This window comes from Pleurodeles waltl, chromosome 4_2 (genome assembly GCF_031143425.1).
Source record: "Pleurodeles waltl isolate 20211129_DDA chromosome 4_2, aPleWal1.hap1.20221129, whole genome shotgun sequence".
Taxonomy (NCBI): domain Eukaryota; kingdom Metazoa; phylum Chordata; class Amphibia; order Caudata; family Salamandridae; genus Pleurodeles; species Pleurodeles waltl.
In genome coordinates, this window is record NC_090443.1 from 770,079,981 (window position 1) to 770,104,596 (window position 24,616).

Sequence of the window (24,616 nt, forward strand, 5' to 3'; positions counted from 1 at the left end):
GGCAGGAGATCTGGGAAATGTTACCTTAAAGCACCGTGACTGTCTATCATGTGGACGCTCACTGTCCAACTGATTCATTAGACCGATGGTTCAATTGTCTTGCAGACGATCGAGCCAAGATTCAAGAGGCTGAAGTGGAGGCGCAGAGTTCTGATTTGGTGGGAATGGCTAAATGGGCACACCAGAAATGCGGACATCTTGGAGAAAAGGCTACTCACAGGTGGGCTGAGATTAGAGGGATGCATCTTCCCCTAGATTTGATTAAAACAGCGATCATTGAATGTCCCATTTGTCAGCATGCACAGCACAGACCGGTCCCACAGGTGGTGAGAGGCCAGCTAGGTAGAGGTAAATTGCCAGGACAGATTTGGCAGATTGATTACATTGGACCAATGCCAGTGAGCAAAGGGTGTCAGTATGCCTGCACTGTGGTAGACACTTACTCTGGTTATCTCATAGCCTTTCCCTGCAAGCGCGCAACTCAGCAGAGCACCCTGAAAACACTAGATCTGTCGATTCTGTACTATGGGGTGCCACTCCAGATTCAAAGTGATAACGCCAGCCACTTCAAGGGCAGACTAGTGCAGGACTATTGTGCACAACGCAATATTGAGTGGATTTTTCACATACCTTACTACCCACAAGCAGCGGGACTGATTGAGAGAATGAATGGGTTGCTGAAAGAACAATTGCGTAAACTGAATGATGGGACATTGAAGGGGTGGAGGGATAATTTGTATGATGCTTTGCAAATTTTGAACAACCGACCCCTAACAAATGCCGAGACACCTCTCATGAGAATGCTGACACCTGCTTTACAGATTAATCCGTTTACAACGAGTAATACCATTATGTATTGGGAAACAGCTCCAGGAGCTTTGGCCCCATATCGAGCTACACCAGAATCTGCAGGACTTGACTTACATGCTTTACACATGCATCGATTGAAACCTAGAGACATCACTCGGATTGAAACTGGGGTGGGAATTCAGATTCCCCCTGAGCATTACGGTCTGATCGCCCCTCGATCTGGGCTTGCCTTGAGGGGCATCCAAGTTTTAGGAGGCGTGATAGATGCAGACTACCAAGGCGAGTTGAAAGTCATTCTCTTGACCAGTGGTGACACAGACCTAGTGGTGCAACCTGGTGATCGCGTTGCCCAAATTGTCATTATGCCGGTTTATGGAGGTGTTGTTAAGAAGGGGAGCGCCCCAGCTCTTCTCACTGTGAGAGGCAAAGGAGGGTTCGGATCTACTGACAAGAACCCAGGGGCCAAGGTGTGGATTGAATCCCCAAATAACCCTCCTCAACCCGCTGATGTCATCGCCACTGGACCAGACAATGTCCTGGTAGTTATGCGACCTGGTCAAGACAAATGGGAACATGTTCCCGCTGACAAATGCTATCTGCGAGAATGATAATACGTGTTTTGTCCTTTGTTCTTTTCAGATCATCCTGTGGAGTGCCTGTGCCATGAGTGTGGTGTATGGAGCCCGTTCGGGAGACTCCACCGGGGAGCGGGAGGGGCTCATAGCCCAAAAATTGAACCGTCAGCCGCAGATGCCAACGCTGCTGCATCAACCGAACAATGTTTGGATTCATCTAGCGCAGGAAGTGCTGAATATATCTCACTTCTGTATGAGTAACATGCAAAGCGTTCAAGATTTGATTACCACTTGTCTAGTGGCAGTGCCCACTCCTGCTGCTGTATTATTACACATCTTTAACAATACAAACCAGGATGGAATGGTGGATGTGAGTGACGTTCGCTCCCATCTGTCACTCTATGAGTACTGCCGTCATTGCCCGGAGGTGGGCAGGCGGTTGTGGAGGAACATGACATCTATACTCACGTTTAACATCTCAAATGGGGATGTGTGCTATTCATTGACCTGTGATCCTATGAAAATAGGTAAATGTGCTCAGCTCAAATTGGAGAAAAGAGACAAAAACTTAACTGCTGTACAACGGACGTTGTGCCACTCACGGAATGACCTAACCTGTTTGAATGTAAATAATTCGATGTTTTGCCAACATGTGGTGCCTGCTGCCAGCCACATTCAAAATGTTAAGTTGCCTAAAGGTTGGCTCTTATCTTGTGGTAATCTTTCTTTTACTTATATTCCAGCCAATCTAACCGGAGGGCCTTGTGCCTGGTCACGCTTAGGCTTTCTCATGTTTCTCTACACCCTCGCTATACCAGAGACACTATTCAATTACCTACGGACTGTGATTCTGAAATTTCATTGCTGTCCAAAACAGAATATGTTAGTTTAGCTGGTTCTATCGTAGGGGTGCCAGGACTTGCAGTATATAATACCAGAGTTATTAATAAACTTGCATGTTTAGTAGTCAAGAATATTAACTATACATCAGCTGCCTTAGCTGAGCTGTTATTAGATGTACAGGGAATTAGAAGAGCTGCTTTGCAGAATCGCGCTGCTATTGATTATTTACTGCTTAAACACAACCATGGCTGCAGTGATTTTGAAGGATTATGTTGCTTCAATTTATCCGACCACTCCATATCAATCAACTCCCACATAGAGGCCCTGCATAAGTTGGTGAAGGGGGTGCAGCAGGATGTTGACAAGGGGTGGTGGGATTGAGCTTTTGGATGGCTGCCTAATTTAGGCCAACTGCGTTATATCTTTGGTGTAATCATTATCATAACAGTTATTTTAATTTCATTATGTTGTTGTATTCAGTGTGTGCCTAACCTTCTATCTCAGTGTCGCCCAAGAGCATTGCCATTTCAGCTTATAGGATATACTTAGTTGTAAGTTGGCCAAATGGTCCAAGGGTGGAAATGTATTGCTACATACACTACGTGCATGTGGCAGCACTACGTGCAAGGTAAACAGTGGTGCAGAGTGTGGACCATTGGCCTCTGCTTTCATTGGCCTTCGCTTCCATTTTGGTTCACGACTCCATTTTGTCGAGTCTGGTTCGGTGCGTAAGGCACTGTTCTGTGTTTTTCCACAAGCTTCGGCAAGCTGAAAGGTGGGGTGTTTTTCTGCTCAACTTCGCTCCATCTGCCTGGTACGAAGGGCGCTATTTACATTCCACGAGCTATCAGTTAGAACAACAGGGGGATGCGCCTGTACACAAGGAGGAATGCAAGCTTCACCTTGGAGTCCTCTCCTGGGAACTTGGCCCGTTCTGAGGAGACGTCTCGAAGGGTGAACAAGGTACCGCCGATTGCACAATTTGTAAAGGAGGGGGTCTTTTTCTAGAAAAGACTCCTGGGCGTTAGTAAATACTATAAAAGTTGGGGGCCTGGATGGGCTGGTGGAGGAACTCTCTTCTGGGTTGGACGCAACGCCAGGAGGACTGATTGTCCCGAACAGAGGCTCCCTGTGCTAGCTGATTTGGGTTCCCCAGCTTTGTGTACGGCGGAGGGATGCAGACGCTCTTTTCGGTGAAGCTTTTCAATTTATTAAGTGTATTGTGTGTGCGCGCGTAATGTGTACTTATTCTTGCAGTCATTTTCATGCTATTGAGCATTGAAGTATATGGTGTGTGCGCGCGTAATATGCACTTATTCTTGCAGTCATTTTCATGCTATTGAGCATTGAGGTATATTGTGTGTGCTTGTATTATATGCACTTACTCTTGCAATTATTCACAGAGTGCTTATATCTTTATCATTATTCTCGTGTTATTCTCCTGATGTATATATATATATATATATATTAGTGTGGTTTAGTTTTGCTAGCTGAGAACTTGCCCCTTAAATAAACTTGATTATTCTACTTACGAAGGTGTTTGAGAGTGATTGCTTTACATTGTGCCTTAAAATATCCTGAAGTGCATAGTTTTGATATTCTGAAGAGTAAAGCAGCACAGAGATCAGGGACCTGACATTCCATCACATAGTATCAGTATACGCTGATGATACATTGGTGTTTCTAAGAGACAGAACTGACCCTACCATGTTTGATGTCATTACTAGACTACTTCGGCTGATTGTCTGGCCTCAAGATTAATTGGAATAAATCTTGCTTGCGCCCATATCGGAACACAACAGAGGCCTGGGACCCAGCCCCAGGCTTCAGTGCAATCATGGCTCATTTAAATACCTCAGGGTACATATTTATCACACTGAGAATACTCTTCGGGATGGCAACCTGAGACAGGCGGTCCGCTCTATACAGGGCTCGCTACCCTTTTGGAGCTCACTACCTTTGTCCCCACTTGGTTGCACGGTGATTCCTAAAATGCTGATCCTACTGAGATCATTATATCTTTTTGCTGCCCTCCCCGTGATTCTCCCTAATGCCTTCTTTCGGGAACTAGACGGATTGTTCTTTGAATTGGTATGGGGAACAGGTAGACGCAGGGTGGCCCTATCAACCATACAGTTGCCATTGACGGAGAGAGGGATGGGCGTCACACATTTAGAATTATACTACACTGCAGCACAGCTGCAACAGCCTATGTGTTGGCTCTCTTCATCGACTACTCAGGAACAAGCGGCGAGTAGGGATGTGCTGGGCAATGCACCCGTGCTTACCTGGCAGGTTGCAAATCATGCCCTCAATATGTACAGTTCCAGTTGAGGGTAGCTTAACATTGTATCTAAGATATATACAAAGAAAGATTTTCTGCCCCACATTCCCCTCTCATACCGATAGACCAAATAACAGGTATGCGTCACCTGCTACGGCAGCACAACCTTACAACATAGTGGCAGGATTCACTGAAGTAGGACGTTTTTTTCCAGGAAGGGTCATTGTTATCTTTTCAAAACATAAGGACTGAATGCAATGTCGGTCCTGGACTGTTCCTCTCCTACTATGCTTTCAAGCGCCTTTTGCAGCGGACATGGAGGGCGGGGGAGAAGGAACCTGTGGTGTCGCCAGCCTTACACACATTCCTTACATGGGGGCCCATACACCGTGCAGTGTCCATGTTCTATTCCTTCCTCATGACCACGTCATCCAATGCACTTACTCGGGCTAGCACCAGGTGGAATAATGTACTGAACTCTCCCCTCACGGACACAGGAACTCTGAGATCAAATAAGTTTCCTGCAACACCTGATTTCAATACACGCAATTTAATTTCCTACCTCAAACATACCTATCCCGCACCGAAATGGCTGCATGTTCTCAGCCACACGGACATAGTGTCCCCTATGCCGGCTATCCGATGCAAAGTTTTATCACATGGTGTGGGAGTGCCCTCATTTGCAAAGAGTTTGGGCAGAGGTTACAACACATGCGACCGAAATAGCGGGCCATACCCTACACCCTACCCCGGAATCCTGCTCATTGGGAATCAGACCCAAAGCTACAGGATTCAAACAGTTACACATATCTGTTGATCTAGCATTTGTCCTTTTTAAACGTCAGATTGCTATGACATGGAAAGACCCAACGGCGACGGCCACAAAGCAATGGCTGCTATCCCTGTTGTGTGCTCGAGCTGAAGCCAATACACTGCAAGCATTACACAACAGGGCCCTGTTGAAGACTGGGATGGGACATTGGGATACATTTCTTATTAAAAAGTGGAGGCTAAGACTGACAATTACCCACCCTGAACTAAGGGAATAGTGCCCAATCCCTAAACATCTGCCGACCAGAGTCAATCCATCTCCGATATGGAGAACTGCTGATCTGTTCCAAATTGCATTAAGGGCAGCTTGCCCTTTGCAATCCCTAGTGGGGGCAATCTAGTCCCAATATTCTCAACCCAGCCTACCAGATATTTAATTCTCCCGGGGACCCACAGTCAATTTCTTATGCTCCCTGAAGACTCCCAAACAGCTTCCATCACCCACCCCACCCCCCCAAATCACTGTTTATGTACCACAATATACCTTCTAAGATATACTGTAGTAATCATATTGTATTCTCGAAATGTGTTTGATCTATGCCTATATATATATATACACACACACATACATATACACACACATATATATATATATATATATATATACACACATACATACATACACACACACACACACACCACACACCTTTGCTGGAGAACATCACAGCACCTCAAGCCAGTATGTGGAAAACAAAAAGTAAACAGGCAGAGAACATGGGCTCCGCCTCATCTTTGGCCTCCCCAAAGGACGAAAAGCATCTATAACCTCAATGACAGTGAGATCAGGGTCTTCATTATATCCCAGGGAACTATGAAATAAGATTAAGCGTGTGTTTGGAAGGGGGGTGGGTGGAGCAGGGGTACAGGCAAAAGTATATTTATGGCCTTTATACTTCAAGAAGTTGCAGTCCAGATGGACATGAGATTTCTAAAACTGAGCACCAAAAGGGCCTTTTCCCACAGGTTGTTTGTTTAACTCTGTTAAGGTTTTTGGGGGGGGGAGGAGGGTGGAGTGCAGTGCAGGTTCAGCCACTGCAACACCCCCAGCACTTATGATTAGTCTGGAGTTCTCAAAAGTGGCTCCAAGTTTTATAAATCCTAGGCAAAGAAAATATGGTATAGGCAACCGCTCAAGCAATTGGCGACATGATGAAAATCATGAATTTCAATGCCAAAGGCATTAATGCACCCGCTAAGGGCTTGGACATCCTTTACATCTAATTAGATTCAAATTGTAATGACTGCCTGACTCAGGAAACTCATCTTTTTAAAAGCAACTGGTTTTGCCTTAAAACTAAATGGTTCCATAATCAATTATTTCCCCCAGCACAAGCATAAAGGGAGGAGTTCTAAGCACAAAGTTTTAGTAGCACTCTCCATTGAAGCAGTGTGTTCACTAACCCAGAAAATGAATGAGGTTTAGCAATTTCCTCAGCGTCTAAAATCTTGGTACCTAAAACTAATCAAGAGAAATTCCTTTTGATTACAATTGCATCTATTTTAGAGATTACTGGGGATGAGCTCAATCCAGTAATGCATGGCCTCAAAGACAGATCGTCAATGACAGATTATCTGGAGCATGAAAAGACTCTGAATAGCCTGGGGTTGGTAGACATTTTGAGAGCTAGGCTATGCTGGGTAGGATCACTTCCTGGTGAGTGCCGATCTCCTGCCAATGGAGAAACACACAGATACTGATCATATTGCACTCTTTGACCATGCATGTTTAACAGTACTTTTAGCCCAATACGCAGAGTAATTAATAGTTGCTGGAGACTTAGCACTGGGTTGCTGCAAGATAGATTACCCACATAAGTTGATTAGAAACTACCTATAGGAGAACACATATGGACTAAGAACTGACACTATCTGGGCCTCTGCCAAAGCAGCTGTGACAGGACACTTTATCACAGAATCCTGTTATCACACAGCCTGGATGTGCAGCTTAGAGAGTTAAAAAGGATACATAAAAGAATGACATTCACGAACGTATGGAGAAAAATCATGGAGTAGAGCTCACGTTAAGGCTTCAGACGTGAACATGTATACTGAATGTACACAAATTAGACTTCAAAGTACTACAGTGGAGGCAACGAGGCAGACATTACTAGCTTGCAAATTAAGAGCAAAATTTGGCAGGTAGAATATTCTTCTGGACTTTATATAAAGAGAAGTAGACAAAAACAAAGACAACATCAGTATCACCTTTGTAATCTGCTACATATAAGTAACTCAAAGGGTGAGGGGGTAGAGGACTAGTAAAGACTAATTTTTGGAGGACTGTTACCCACGTCCTGACTACCTGATATCACTGGAGGAAGTCATCAGGGGTATTGCCACTCTGAAAATGGGGAAAGCTCCAGGCCAGACGAGTTCACACCCAACTTACAAAAAACATAAAAGTACACACACATTCCTCCTACCCCCTCCACCCACGTGGCCCGCACTCCCTTCTTGACCGGGTTTTACAATTTGTTTGTCGAGAAAAAAATAATAATAATAATGATAACAGCTCCTTCCTGAAAAGAGATCATCATCACACTCATACTTACACAAGTAAAGTCCACATACTATGTAGTTAATACAGTCCATATAAGGATAATTTACGGTGATCCACAAACAGGTCCTCCTCCCCTCGCTCAACTCTGAGAAAGACCCCAGTTGGCTTCTTTGACAATCTCTACAAAAATAAAGAATTGGCCCCAGATACCGAGACTTGGTCCTAAACTGAACAAAGGAACACACTATCGTTCAACAGGGTCAATGGAAACAATTTTATAGCATTGCCTATACAAAGAGGTACAAGACAGGGATGTCTGGCTCTCCATTAGTGTTCACACAATAGACTACCAGAATGGATTCTTAAAAAAAAAAAAAAAATAGATTACAAAAGCTCACAATGGCACAGAAATTATAAGATAACCATGTATGCAATGTCCCTGTTTCAGTCACTGATCTGGCTTGCTAAATTCCTGTTCCCTGGTTGACCCCTTGTTCGCCACGGACGTAATAGTTACGTCCTTGACTGCGCCTCTCAGGCGCCACGGACGTAACCATTACGTCCGTGTACTGGCCCTTGGGGGAAGCGCTAGCCCCACCAGGTCAGGGCTGGAAGGGGTACCGCTTCCCCTTCCACCCCTGATCCCCCCAATGACTTGATGACATCAGCACGCGATCAGAGATCACCTCCCATCGCGCTGGAAGCATGCTTCCAGCGCGATGCGGAAGAGAAATGCAAAAGCATGCGTCTTCCTATCGGGGAGGATGAGGCCGACAGAGGCATGAAAGGAAAGGAAAGGCCTTTCATGTCTATGCAAGCATTTCTGCTGCCCAATCGCAATGCAGAAATGCCCACTAGACACCAAGGAATTTTTTTGTTCGTGTAATGGACACGAGGACTACAGCCCCTTGGGAAAGGGCCACGCTCCCCATGGGGCCAAATTACTTTTAGGCCATTTCTGCCCCCTGGGGGAAGATTGGTCTAATATAATTAGGCCGATCTGCCACCAGGAGGGAGGGGGCAGAAACCACTAGACACCAGGGATTTTTTTTTTTTTCCCAGACTTACGCATAAGGGGAGCAGGCCCTTGGGCAAGAGCCGCTCCTCAGGGGGCCGAATTATTTTTAGTCCATTTCTGCCTCTCCTTTGGTGTGTCCAGATAGTGTTTTGGGGCATTTCCTGTCGCGGGCGCTAGGCCTATCCACACAAGTGAGGTACCATTTTTATCAGGTGACTTGGGGGAATGTTGGGTGGAAGGATTCCAGAACATTCTGTCGCCGAAATGTGAGGAAAAAGTGTTTTTTTGGCCAAATTTTGAGGTTTGCCAAAAATTCTGGGTACCAGAACCTGGTGAGAGCCACACAGGTCACCCCATCTTGGATTCCCCTAGGTGTCTAGTTTTCAAAAATGCACAGGTTTGATAGGTTTCCCTAGGTGCTGGCTGAGCTAGAGACCAAAATCTACAGCTGGGCACTTTCCAAAAAGCATGTCAGATTTCAATGTAAAAATGTGATGTGTCCATGCTGCGTTTCCTGTCGCGAGCATTAGGCCTACCCACGAAAGTGAGGTATCATTTTTATCGGGAGACTTGGGGGAAACACAGAATAGCAAAACAAGTGTTATTACCCCTTGTCTTTCTCTACATTTTTTCCTTCCAAATGTAAGACACTGTTTTAAAAAAAAAAAAATCTATTTGAGAAATGCCCTGTAATTCACATGCTAGTATGGGCACCCCGGAATTCAGAGATGTGCAAATAACCACTGCTTCTCAACACCTTATCTTGTGCCCATTTTGGAAATACAAAGGTTTTCTCGATAACCATTTTTCACTCTTTATATTTCAGCAAACAAATTGCTGTATACCCGGTATAGAATGAAAAACGACTGCAAGGTGCAGCTCATTTATTGGTTCTGGGTACCTAGGGTTCTTGATGAACCTACAAGCCATATATTATATATATGTAGTTATTAATGTATATGAATCCACTATTTATCTCCTTTAAACATCTCTTTTATCATCTTTTGTATATACATGTTGGAATTATTTATTCTATTTATAGAATGCATATACTGATTGTATTTATAAATTGATTGATGTTTATATTATATTGCATAAAGCTATTTACATATAAATTATTTGTAATAGTAAAGCTAAAATTCGGCATTATCCACATAAGAAAATACTCATATATGGCTTGTCCTTTTCTCCATATATTGTTGTTAACAATTGGAAGAACATACATCTTTGAGTGATTATATTGATAATAGGATGACACAAGGGATCATATGAGACACATGGAGTGTGATATTTGGAATCTGACCTAAGTACATGGACTAGAATTGATAGTTTGAATTTAAGACTATTACGTTAAAAAATGGCCGCCTTTTTGCACATTTCTCTAGCTATGCTGCTAAAATTAAAGAAGGACTAGAAGATTTAAATAGTTAGGTGTAAAAATGTCCGCCAATGTCCAGTTCAAGGCTGTTGCCGAAACGAGTCGACATTTGGCAGGGACAGCGTGTGTTTGTTGTTCATTGTGGTCACTTAAAGGATTTTTCATTTCATGTATATTTTGGAAGTGCCACCTATTTAATTTTGTTTATTATATGACCTTTTTCAATAAAATGGAGCCGACGATTCTGCATATGAATGATTTTTTATAATTGTGTTCACTCTCTACGAGCTTTTGGATATTGTGCAGCCTTTTGGTGCTTTATCGAGTCGCATCGTTTTTTGAAGAAAAAAAAATAATAATAATTATATTATTTTTTTTAATTAATATATCCGCAACCACCAGAAGAGTCCAGCAGACGTAACAAGATATTGCATTCAAAAATCTGAGATCGCAAGAAAAAGTTAGAGTAAAACGTGGAGAAAAATGGTTGGTTTTTGTTCACCTCAATTTCAATATTTTTTATTTCAGCTGTTATTTTCTGTAGGAAACCCTTGAAGGATCTACACAAGATTACCCCTTTGCTGAAGTCAGAATTTTGTCTACTTTTCAGAAATGTTTAGCTTTCTGGGATCCAGCATTGGTTTCACACCCATTTCTGTCACTAACTGGAAAGAGGCTGAAAGCACACAAAAAAAACAACAAAAAAAATATATAGTGAAAATGGGGTATGTCCCAGTAGAATGCCAAAATTGTGTTGAAAATGGGGTTTTCTGATTTAAGTCTGCCTGTTCCTGAAAGCTGGGAAGATGGTGATTTCAGCACCGCAAACCCTTTGAGGATGCCATTTTCGGGGGAAAAGAAACACAAGCCTTCTTCTGCAGCCCTTTTTTCCCCATTTTTTTGAAGAAGAAAAAAACGAAATTGTTGCTGTATTTTGGCTAATTTCTTGGTCTCCTTCAGGGGGACCCACCATGTCTGGGTACCTCTAGGTTCCCTAGGATATTGGGGAAAAGGGCACAAATTTGGTGCGGGTAGCTATGTGGACAAAAAGTTATGAGGGCCTAAGCGCAAACTGACCCAAACAGCCAAAAAAAGGCTTGGCATCTGAGGGGGAAAAGGTCTGGCAGCGAAGGGGTTAAAGCGAGCCACTATGGTGGCAGGATGTAAAGTTAACGTATAAAAGTTGCAAAAAGAAAATAACTAAATCAATGTTTGTTCCAAGGGACCAGACATCATATACAAAAGTTAAATTCCTATTTTGAACAGCCAGATTTCGACACACTTAGAAATACAAATTGCTCTACACATTTCAAAGACTATACACATCAATTAATTACTGCTTTTTAAAGACATACTCAAGGATGTACAGGTTTGAATTATGAGGGAATAATATTTCTCAACATGCCTAGTCCTTCCAGACCAGCTCCTGAAGTTTGGAAGAGCAACATATGGTTTTCATACAGGCGGGAAAGTAGTCTCAAATAGCCAGACGCATCTTGGTATTAGGGCCGTCTAGAGCTTCCTAGTACATGTAAATTGCACAAGCTGCACTGCTGCAGTATATGGTCAACTAAGGTAAAAGCACAGCCTGGGAAGCAACGTAGCTTAATAAATCAAGTTAAAAACTGAGCCAAATATGGAAAGTGCCATAAAGAAACATTGCATCAGGTCGTCATTCCTTCACAAACACTAGTGCCACTTTGGTTGGCAGCATGGGACAAACTAAATACAAATTAATGTTCACCCACTTGAACAGGTCTCCTATACTGACTGAGCTGCCCATTCTCCTTTCTGCATATTAATCTTTGTTCTCTTCTCGGAGAGCAGTCTGGTTTACAGAGAATTGGAGTGATTACAGATAGGAATAGGGACTGGTTCAAATTAGCTTGAACACTAAAAAGGGAGCCTGTCCTCCCAGGAACACACAGATAGAAATATCAGTTCCGCCACTGGAGAAGCCATGGCAAATGCTATACTGGCATCATGAACCAAAGAAATTACATTGTTTAGGATGCACACGATCAAACAACTGCTGGAGAGGTTGCACGGGGTGGGTAACGTGAGACACATACTGCACATTTTCGAATACAAGAAAAGACCAGAACCATAAAATATACCCGTGAGAGTGAGAAAACGCGGTAGAAAGCTTAATCAATTTAGCTAGAGTTCAGTTTAAAAATAATAAATACTAATATCAAACACACAAAAATAATTAAAACCCAACAGAACAGGGCTGTCACCACAGACTAATATTCATCACTGTAATAGAGCATTCGACCATTATAGTAAGTTATCAAAAATAGTTACAAGTGTTGTCCATGTTTAGAAAGCACAATCAAAGAATTACATATATGTCAGACACTGACTAAAACTTTAAATTGTTCCTTTAAAAAACGGCCAGAAAAGCAGCATTAAAAAGACTTAACAGTTGTAACACTTTTTGTAGAGAAAGGGGTCTAGAAATCAATGGGAGCAAGATGAAATTTAGGATTCTGAGCCCCGTAAGGACTACACACTGCAATCCGACCTTGTACGGGATTTCATTAGAGAGGGTCTCAATCACTGAATATCTAAGGATTACTCTCAGTGAATGTATGGACTGGCTTTTCCATATGGAAAGACAAAGATTGAGGATTGGTCAGTTTGTGGTTGGGCTCTCGAAGGTGCACGGGGGGGAAATGTGTCACTGTTCAAGCCAATTAGCCCTGTAAAATTGAGATATCTAAAATGCAAGCTGTAGGCGCGGCCATGTATGGGGCAGAGCTATGGGGACATAAGCCACTGGCAGACTTTATGAGCACTGAAAATAGGTTTAAGAGACAGCTGCTGAGCCTTCCAACCAGTAACCCTCTGTTGCTCCTTCGTCTGGATTTGGGTAAGAGACCTCAAGTAGCGGACATTAGACTTGGGCCTATACTCTTTTGGCGTAGAACCTAGGCAACTCTGGAGTTAATTTCCAGTAGATTTGCCCTTGATGGGGTTCTAGGGATTTCCGGGACGAACATATTACCTTGGTGGACATATGTCAAGGTCACTTTGGAAAACATGGGTAAGCGTAATCTGTGGGACATTCCGGTAGAGGCCCGTCATTCCATCTCATAAACTGAATTTATTAAATGCTACAGGGATAATACATTTTCTAACTTCTTAAGGGTGCATTCCCAAGGAAACTTGACCACACGATTCTTATGTTTTAGGACTTTTACTGATTGGAAAGAGGCCTTGACGTCATTCAGCCGGCTCTGGAGAGAAGGTTATAGCTACAGTTTAGGCATGTTAATTTCCCAATTTGTTCCTCCATAAGTAAGTGGAGTCAGAAGAGGCAGTTGATGGTGGACAGCTTGTGTCCATCACGTGGTCAGGTGGAAGAGACCAAAGCGCATGTTCTTTTCTTTTGTCTAGTCTACAGGACGTATAGATCTGCTTGGATAATTCCAGCCTGTCGCAATTTTGGATTTACTTGCTGTTCTGAGGCACTAAGAGGTTTGGGGATGAATAATGACCACGCAATTGTTTTTGCTGTCTCTACAGTTATTTATTCATTCAAGGTCTTGTGCATAAGGAAGAGGGAGGTAGGATAATACGAACCCTGATATATGATAGTTTATGGCTTGTATAACATTCTGGTTTTTATCTAGTAAAGTTGTATGGTGCATGTCGCACTCAGATTTTATGGTATGCATAATACTTGTTTCTTATTAATGACGTTGGTGGGTACATGATGCATCCGGCTTTAGAATGAGCTGGAATGCAGGGTTTGCAGAAAAACTGTCCTCAGGATGTATGTTAGTCTTGGTATTGTAACATGCTTAGATTAATTTCCTAGGAGTTGGCAGTTAAAGCAGCATTTTCATGGCCACTCCTATTTGGAAACTTTGATGTATCATCTTTTAATAGCGGACGCTTTTTAAGGAGAAGGTTTTGGATATCACCGCAGATTTTATACTGTGCATGGTTTTATATTGATTTGATTTGTGTAAAAGTTTTTTTTTTTTTTTTTTTGCACTTTTATGGCCTGCAACGCCGCAATGAAGTAAAGCATTCAAATGCCCTACATGTACGTTCCAGTCAGGAGCAATAACAACCAGTCTCTTCTAAGCAGCAGTAATGAGCAAAGAAAAACAAAGTGTAAAATAGACAATCACCTTTATGCTTTGGGATGCTTCAGGAAGGCTGACACTTTAAAATACCCGACTTTCAGGTACAGGTTCCTGAAGAACAGGAAAGTTAAAACGCCCAGATGAATATTAACATTATTTAACTCCTCTGCTTCAAAGTAAACAGCAATTAACCTACGAACTGCAACCGTATTTTGATTTACGGACAGCCACACCCAACATATGTTGTTTAACACCCCGGTTATCAGCATTAACATTTTCATGGTTTATGAGGTAGAGCAGTTTTACCAGGTACATCTCAAGTAAACACAGACTATCTAACCAGGTGGGTAAAGTCATACTCGAGCCAAACTGATACACATTAAAGTCTACTGACCACCGATGATGCCGACTGACCTGGTCGCTACTTCCATTCTCAAACTAACGAAGAATATTCAGTAATACAAATAATGTGTTTAGGATCTTCAGCTGACCATCGAACACATTTCCAAGTGGCATATAGCCCCAGGATTCAGCACTCCAAAAGGCCACAATGACATCCTTGGCTTTTTGATCAGTCAAGGGACTCCTGAAGAATAAGACTGCTGGACCTAATTTAAACAAATAATGGACTCGTTGTGGAAGGCTTAGGTGTTCTGGCTTATATGTAAAGTAACTGAAAGATTATAAGCCAGTCCAAAGTCAAAAATAGTCAAAGGATTTGACAATCTTGAAAAACCCTTGATTAAGAATGAAAAGTCTTAATGAGCGGGCATAGTCATCAAATTATTTTTTTAGGTCGAACCTGGGACAGCATGCGTTAGGGCATGTGTATTGCTAGCAAGACGATGTTGTAGTTAGAGGATGGCTCGGAGCCCAACCGTAGCTTACAATTTGTTGTCTTGCGTAACACTTGTTTTCAGCCTCATAATTTGTCAACAGAGGCCATAGCATCATTTTCGTTCCCGTTGCAAAGCACTGGCCAAGCACTGATTGTTTCAACTTAATCAGTGCCCCTCTGCTGCTGCGACGTGACTGAGGTACTATTTTCTTTTTTTAACTTCTAGTGCTCTGCAAATAAAATGCGTGCTACCACAAACGTGCCCAGCAGGACAAACAAAATTGTGAAGCTATAGTTTCTTTTTATTTTGCCAAGTCTTCTTTTCTCACTGTCCACTTATGTTTGGTTCTTTCCATTTCTAGTGTCCTGTTTTTTCCACTTCTAGTACCCTGCAAACTGAAGGCATGCGACTGGCAAAAACGTGCACAGCAGGATAAAAAAATAAAAAATAAAAAATAAAAATAAAAAAAGTTTTATTTTCTATAGTTAACTTTTTTTTTGCCAAGTCTTCCTCTCTCACTTAGCACTCATGTTTTATTTGTTTAGTTTTTTTCCTTTTGGATACAAATACAGCATATGCGCCTCCTCTCTTATAGGAGGAGCACATCACCTCTGCAGTTTTGTTGCAAGAATGTTTTTTTTATTTATAGTCTGTACTTATACAGTGCATTCTAAATATAACAAGACCTTATGGCGCTTTATTGCAGGGATGCATCCAAATAATAATCGCAAATGCCCCATAAACTTCTCACATCTATACACTCAAAAACAAACAAATACATCAACAATTGCATTCCTGTCAGACGTGGTATGCCTGGCCTATACAGTTCGCAAACAAAAACAAGAGAAGTGTGAGGACATCCAAACACTTCATGTCTTCCGTGTCCTCCAAAATATTCCTGTTACAGGTCTACCTAGCATCCATTTGACTCTTTAAAAACAGGAATTTATCTCCCTTTTGGGAAAAAAGCCTAAACCACCACCATTTATTTTATTTTTTAAACACAGCTGTACAATTCAGGGCACAAAAAGCAATATTCCATTAGAGGCTCACATTCTAAAAGCTGCCTTATTTATAAAAAAAAAAAAAGACCCTTTAAAAATTTCAGACAGCGGGCTAAACCTGCACACAAAACGGTTTGAAGCCAAGTATACACAATTCGACTACAATCCATGCCACATTATTCAAGTCCAATCAACACAACACAATTTAACCCCAAACAATTTCACACCACATCTCCACTCCACACCATGCAGATTCATGGCTCCACAATTCTACTCCACACTATTCCACTCCACTACATATGAGTCTACTCCACGGGACATAATTCCACTCCATGCCACATCCATTTCACTACACATAAATCCACAACACATAATTACACTCCACAGCACATAATTCTACAACATGCCACCTAATTCCACACCATGCTAAATAATTCCATTCCACATAAACACACAATTGCACATCATGCCACATAATTCCACATCTCCCAATTCCACCCCAAACAAGTCCAATGCATGCCACCCATTAGAATTTAATTGCACATTTCGACTCACATTCCACTCAACGCAACAAATTCATGCTACATAATTTCACCTTATTCAACATTATTCCACTATAATCCATGCCACATACCACTCCAAATAATTCAAATACACTAAAGCTAACACTACACCACAAAATTCTATGCCAAATAATTGTGCCATGCAATTCTGTGAAACCCAATGCCATGAAACCTTATTCCAATCCATGCAACATAACTTAATAGCACATATAACTGCATTTCACACAAGAACATTTCAATCCGCCCCACACAATTCCACTCTGCACCAAATAAGTGCACTCTACTCAACACAGATCCACGCTACACTATAATTCCACTACACACCACATAACTTTACTGCACACAATTCAATCACAATTCCACTACATACAATTGAATAATTCCACAAGTCACATTCCATCCCACTCCACATTCAACTACACTATGCCACATAATTCCTTCCACTCCACATATTTCATATCCACTGAACCTAACACACCATGCTACATAACTATGATGCGTAATTCCATGATACATAACTCCGACATAATTCAACTATACTACACAAATACACCCTCATAATTGCACTCAATTCAACAAAATTCCAATCCGTCCAACATATTCCCCACTGTGTGCCGCATAATTCCATTTAACACAAATCCATGCTACACAATTCAAGCCACTTAATTCCACACTACACAACTCACAAAACACAATTGCATGCCACAATTACACGTCTCAATTCCAGTCCACTCCACACACTTCCACACCATGCAAAATAATTCCACTCCACATAATTCCACTTCATGCCACATATTTGTTCTTCATATAATTTCACTCAATTCCACACCACCAACTTCCATGCCACACATTTCATCACAGAATGCCAGCCCATGCCACACAATTCCACGGCAAATAAATCCAAACACCACACAATTCCACTCCACAGCACGTAATTCCATGCCACAAGTCCACAAGACATGATTGCACTCCACATAATTTCACTCCCCACAATTGCACGCCATGCCACACAATTCCATGGCAAAATAATTCACAGCATGCCACATGATTCCACTGCAAACAATTCTACATAATTCCACTCCACCCCATGCCACATAAATCCATTTCACTCCACACAATTCTACTTCAGCACATAATTCCCTCCTGATGTCATAAGTCCAGATCACAATTCCATTCCACATATTTTCACCACACGAGTTGGCAAAAGGGTATTTCTCCTTGCCAGTCAACGCAGCAGTGAGACTGAGTCAATGGCACAAGAATTGATTTAGATGGGTTCAAGTGGAGACCAAAGGTGGCCTCAAAGCAGCAAAGGAGGTGAAAACACCTGAGGCAACTGTTCTTCAATTTACTCAGGTAGAGGATGTCATTGGCATACAGGGCTTTGCGGTCCACATGCCCCTCCTCCCACCGCCACACACTCAGCAAAGGGTCCCCTCGAAGCATCTGTGTCAGTGGCTCAATCGTCAAGGCGAAGAGGAGGGGAGACAAGGGACAACCCTGCTCGGTATCTTGCCTAATGGAGAATGACCGTGAGAGGGTGCGGTTCATCTGGACCAAGGCTGTAGGCTTATTTTACAGAGCCTGTACCAGCCTGCAGAAACCCATCCCAGGTCGATGTAATATCAGCCTAAGGTATCCCCAGTCCTCCATATCAAACGCCTTCTCTAAGTCAATAAACAGCAGCACTAAATCGGAAGGCAAATGGTGGCAGTGAGCTTGGGCCACGTGTAGTGGTGAATGCAGTGCCTCGTGCGGCATACAGCCACATTGATTAGGGTGGATTAATGAGAGGAGCACTTGCTTGAGTCGGGCCACCAAGATGGTAGCATAGATTTTAACGTCTCCATTAATAAGGGAGATTGGTCTATATTCAGCACAAGATCGAGAGGGTGGCTGAGTTTTAGGAACTCAGGCAGACAAGGGCCCTGACATGAGCATCGTAGCACAGGACTTCGGGAGAGATCTGTGCCACTATGTGTCTCCAGCCGCCCCACTCCACCAAGCCCCCAGGCAGGACCAGAGGCATCACTCCCGCCCACCCCTTCAAAAGCTTGCTGGGGCGAGGAGCGACCGTGAGATGAAGATGACGGCAAAACAAAGCTCGAGCACTGCAGATTATTCAGTTTTTGTGACTTAGTCGGCCTGGGAGCATGGTCAGGGCAGCCCCAGTCCGTCAGCTCTGGACTACGCAGGGATTGTGACAGACATTTGCAGCGGGCACTCCTGAGATCCATGTCGAGGCCATCGCCTGTGTTTCAAAGATATGAGATTTGTTGCTGTAAATAACATGGAACCTAGCTGGAAATAGGAGGCGACATCATATACCCATTGCTGTGAGTTTCTGCTTTAAATCAGAGTATGAGCAGCGGAGTTGTTGAACCTCATGGTTGTAATCTGGAAAAATGAAAACTTTGGCATCTCCACAGTAGAGATCGGCATGCGACCGGGCCTCCTGGAGGACAGCATCTCGGTCTTGAAAATTAAGAAAGAAGGCTCTCACTGGCCTCGGCGATTAGCCCTGCGGAGGCCTGGGGGTCAGGGCCTGGTACACTCGCTCTAATGCAAACGAGGTAGAAAGGCGAGGGGAGGGCACTCAATTCTTAAGCCATTGTTCAAGGAAGTCTACCATTGACTGAGGTGCAACATTTTAGGGATGCAAATTAAGCGTATATTGTTGCGCAGAGAACGATTTTCTGCGTCTTCAGCTTGGAGCTCAGAAGTGCGTGAGAGGGGGGGTTGAGGCCTGTGTTTTAAGGGATTTCATTTTGTCCTCCACCATAGACAACCAGGTTTAAGCTTCAGATAGCCGGGCTGTGGGGGTCCTGGCGCAGCAGTGCAACGTCGAACCGGACTTCGCCGTTCTTGTTCTCTACTGCTTCTTGAGAGGTGTGTATTGCCTGAAGAATAGTGGCAAGATCTAACGATGGCACAGCTTTGCCCACACCCGATTCACCCTGCAGAGGTGCAAATAGTAAATTGTTTGATACGTGTTTGAGTGAAGAAGTCCCAGGGTTCTCGCCCTTCACCATGTTCAGAGGTGTGTTGCTGGCAGTCCTTGCTAGTTCCTGAGCCCAGTCTGCCTATCACCAGGTGTGACTCACAAGCACTTGAGTGTGATCACAGCGGGGTCTCACTCAGGGGTTCTAAATGTTTCCCCCCCCCCCAGCCCGCCGGCAGGTGTGTCTAGCTGGGAACAGGGACCGCAGATGGCAAGACACTAGTAGGCAACAAGAGGAGACCAGCAAGAGGGGTTTGGGAAACCTTAGTCTCCTGAGTAGGACCCTGGACACGCACCGTAGTTCGAACCCCACTGAATACAGGCAGTGCGGAACCCTCCCCCCCCCACACTAGGGCAAATGTTCAGTGCAGCAGACCCCTCTCTTCAAGCCCTCCCATGAGCACTCCAACGCCCGCTACACACAGATGGAGTGAACAAGGATGAGTCAGCCACTCTCAACAAAGCGCCTGCCAGATCACCCAGAGGCCTGCTGTGCCTCCTCCACTCTCCAGCTCTTTGCCCGACTGCAGGCACTGAGGTCGCAAGCTCACAGATGTCCCACTCAACCATTGCTCGGGAGCACTGCCTTGGCCCCTGCCACAAGTAGAGTCCCTGTAGCCCTGCAGTTGCCACACCGCCTAGGGCACCAAAACCCCATGCCCCAGGCCTCCGGGGGACTGACCCTCCGTCATTAGGCCCACGTCGCCATCTCAAGTTGTCGAGCGCCACCCCTGTCCAGACAATTACTGTTGTCTTAAATGGCGATCTGGGGCGCCACCGAAATTAGATCCCTTCCCAGGGGCGGCTCCTCCGCTATGGAGGAGTAGCGTTGCCCCCCCACCAACAGCAGCAGCTGCAAACCTTTCACTATAAAAACGATAAACGTTTAATATCGTGTTATAGTGAAAATAGTGGGCCAAAGGGCTGTGACGGGGAGTGCACAGCACTACCCCCTCAGTGCGCATGTGTGTTTGGCCGGCCAACACACATGCGCACTGGTCTCTCTACAACCCATCAATGCACACACTGCGTTGCTGGGTTGGAGACAACAGGCAGAGACTTCCACTCTGCCACGGACCACACTGGCTGAGTACTCTGTCTGAAAGCAGCGTTAGGACTGGACGCAGGGAAGGCTGGGAGCTTGTGCCTGCAGTCCAGTCTAGGAGAGGACCAAAAAGTTACTTTTTCCCCCCATTATATATACATACATATTTTTAGGGTCGAGCCTGCGTTGCATGCGCTCGCGCATGTGTATCGCAGCGAGACGCTTTTGTATTTAGAAAAGGGCTCAGAGCCCTGTCAACTTCACGTCAGTGTTTTTTTTTGGTTCGTGGGCTTGCATAATAAAATCTGCTTGCTTTCATTAGTCGAAGGCACGCATATGTCATGCCTTTTCCGGTGGCTAGCCCTCATCGAGCGCAGCGACCAAGTACAGAAAACATGCGAGGCTCGCTGTTTTCCACCGGGCTCGTGGACTTCTTTTTCTCTAATTTACGAGCGCGATCTCGCTTGGCAGAAGTTAAGCGCTGTACATAGTTAATTTAACTTTTTCGGGTTATGTACATAAATGTACTTTTGCCCGATAGGTGAAAAGTCGGGTTAGGAGTTTACAACGCAACCAGCTCTAACATGAGCAAACGCGAGACCTGTTGCATTGTAAATGCTTGTTTTTCTTATGTTGTGTTCCTCCACAACCCCTCCCCTGCCAAGTGCTGCGCCACCCCTTTTCCCTCCTTTGAGCTGCCGCTGCCCCTAGCGCTGGTCTCAGAAGCCCAGGTGAAGATCGATGGCTGTGGATTTCAGAGCAGATGACGGAGGGGTTCAGGGCACTCTCAGAGAGCGACTGCCATCTTGACGCTCAGGCGCAAATTATACATTTTAGTAAACGTTACTAATTGCTGAAATCTACACTAAAATATTAAAATGAAACAAATCTCAAACATACTCAGCTGTTCTTGCACTTTAAAGAATCCCATCATGGTTTTATACGTTGCATGATTCACAGGTCTTCAAGCCTCAATGATGATGCATGCCCCCCGTTTGTTCTCCGAGTTAGCTAGTCCCACAAAAAGGTAGACTCATACAAACCAGTCACCCGTGAACTGAGTCTTCCGTAAGTTACTACTACTACAGTACTAAAAATTAAACTAAATCAACCCAGTACACCTTTAATATCACCCACCAAAGGGATCAGTAACCCAGCGTGTAAATGGAACCAGTCATGTAATGTAATTTCTGGCACTGCATAAAAATAATAACATAAGTTTAGCACATATTTTCACTAACCAACCACCCTCCACCCCAAAAAATATAAATAGGTTCTTGTTCTTTAGGACATAGGCAACGTGCAAATAGAATTCCCAGAAAAGCATCACACACTGTTGTGTAACAGAGTTCAGTAAGTACCATAAAATTATCAGTAAACACCTGGTAAACTGAAACAGTCAGTGGAATACAGAGTCCAAAGTTATCTGCAATCGCAGCTATTTAATGACTCAATGCCGTCGGGGTCACCTTTCGTAAATCACAGCTTGGTTTTTAACAAACAGCAATTTCAATATTATATACAAGACGGCATGGCACAGAATGCAACGTGGGGTGGACTAAAAATCCAGGATTGACTGAAGGTGTTATACATTATGTGAGGTCTCTTCGAAGTTGCCACCTGTGAAGTTTGGCCAGCTAATTCGGTGCAAAACAGACCCATGGTTAAAGAAAAGAATCACATCACAGTCTACACGGCCTTTTTTAGCAACCGGGACTGTACTGAAGCAGACGTGAACATAACTGGATATATCATACTTAGCCTCCAGACTCAACAGAAGACGCAACAAATAACACTATGCCACCAAGAGATCAATCCTCATGACAAAAGTTCTAATTTTTTAATTTCCCTAAACAAAAAATAAAACGAGTTTGAAAGAAAACCCGCGATGGTGTAGGAAAAATGGGGGGCGCACCTAGCAGTAAATGCTTTATTTACGGTATGTTACATCCTGCCTTAAGCATAGGCAAAAAAATAATAGGCCTAGTCAACGCAAATTCTAAACACTAATTGCCACATATAAAAACTCAAGTATTTCGAATTCGGTCAATAGGAAGACAGCTAAAAAATAATATCCAACTCAATTATATTAATTTATGACATAGGTTTTACGGTTCGAGACAGTCTTAAAAAAAAAAAAAAAAAAAAAAAAAAAAAAAAAACACAACACTCTTGTGTAGATGTTTACATTAGGTGGACAACATGCCCATTTAAAATAGTTACAGAACCAGAATCGTATGCCTTGCAGGTGTAATGAAGATATCTGCAAAAGCAGACCTGTGGGTTGTACAGTGTTCTGCAGCAAGTTACACATTGTTCTGCGGCAGGCACACTTCCGTCAAAGATAGTTCGTGGTGATTCAGAACTCAGCCATCTGAACACAGTTGACTTACTACTTTAAGTTAATCAACGGCTTGCCAATATCAAACCCAGTTGCTCGACACATACATTGTTGCAGCAGGTGCCGTAACATCCTGAGCCATTTTCCGAGCAAATACACACGAGCAACCTAGCTGCTGTACCGGTAGTTCCGGGCTTATTGCCAATATTGTGGTAAGAGGGAAATCTAAAATTCTCAGATTCGAACCTTGTTTTCTTATCTAAGCGAAGATGCAAACTCCAGGTCGCTACAAGTATGCGTTTTATCAAGTTTTTCTTTAACGGCCACGTCTGTTTTCAAAGCAAACAAGAACCAACTGGTTGACAGTAACGCACGGTGTTCCCACAGGCATAACTGCCCCCAAACGAAACTTCCAACCCACTCGTAGTTTTATGTGGTCACATACGTCGCAGCGCGCTAGTGACAACTACACATGTTGAACTTGAAACCAAATATCATTCGCTGTGCTTTTCGAATCTCGAAAACAAAAAGATTTAGCACAAAGCTTGTTCCTGCGATTGAAAAGTGAAGAGCAGCGCCATGATGACCCCGCCAACCTTTCACCTACTAACGCACGTGACGTGCTGCCAGCGGCCTTGAGGTCGTCAGGCATGCAGGACAAATTAAAGTAACATCCAAAAACTAAACACTGTAACGTGTGTGACTGAGAGGAGTCCCTTTCCTAACCTCTGCGCCCACCCTCCTTACCCTGCCGCTCGCTCTCATGGCCATGGCAGCTGCTCCTGTACTGTCCCCCTCTGCCGAGCACCCACTCCGTTGGCGCCTGGAGATAATATACGGTGCCAGACCTGGATCTGAGACCCCGCCCTTTTGGTAGTTGACACCCTTAAAAGTCAGACGGCTCAGTAGATGGGCGTTCCCAGCGCCTTCTTCGCAAGATGGCGGCCTAAGGGAGACTGCGCTCGTCTCTTTCACAGAGGCACACTTTGATAGGAGAAAACGTTTGAGTACAAATAGAAAACAAAGCATTTCACAAGCCCCATACAATATCGATTTGTTTTTTTGTACAATTTTTATGCTAGATATAAGAAAGTTTTGATCACAGTGCATAAGAACGTTTTTACTTTTCAAATCATTATTTGCGCCGCGATAAGTGAAAACCACAGCTGTGATGGTAGAAGTGCAGTTTTAAACCGAACGTCGGGTTGAGCTAACAATGTTTTTCCTAATCTATGATGGCCGCACAACGATCGTGGTAAAGGCGGAGCATTACAATTCTTGACAACCAAAAGCAAGGCAATGGGCGACGTTTTTTGCCAACCAAAGTCAAGGCAGCGGCGATATTGTGGTGTGGAAATACTGTTATGTTTAATATTCCGAGGCTGTCGCTCATGTCAATTGCCCAAGATGTTTAAAAAGTACACAATTGTAACATGCTTTTTTTTTTTTTAATTATTTTTTTTTAGAAAATATGTAAGATTGAT

The 24,616-nt window shown here is 43.6% G+C and overlaps 1 protein-coding gene across 1 annotated transcript in view; it reads right to left on the reverse strand.

Annotated features, from left to right (window-relative positions):
- Positions 1-24,006, reverse strand: part of ACADM (acyl-CoA dehydrogenase medium chain) — a 258,751-nt gene extending 234,745 nt beyond the window's left edge. Inside the window, exon 1 of the mRNA XM_069232418.1 lies at positions 23,880-24,006. Within this exon, the coding sequence (XP_069088519.1) occupies positions 23,880-23,903 (24 nt within the window). The 5' untranslated portion in view covers positions 23,904-24,006. The remainder of the gene's footprint in view (positions 1-23,879) is intronic.
- Positions 24,007-24,616: the final 610 nt, after the last annotated feature.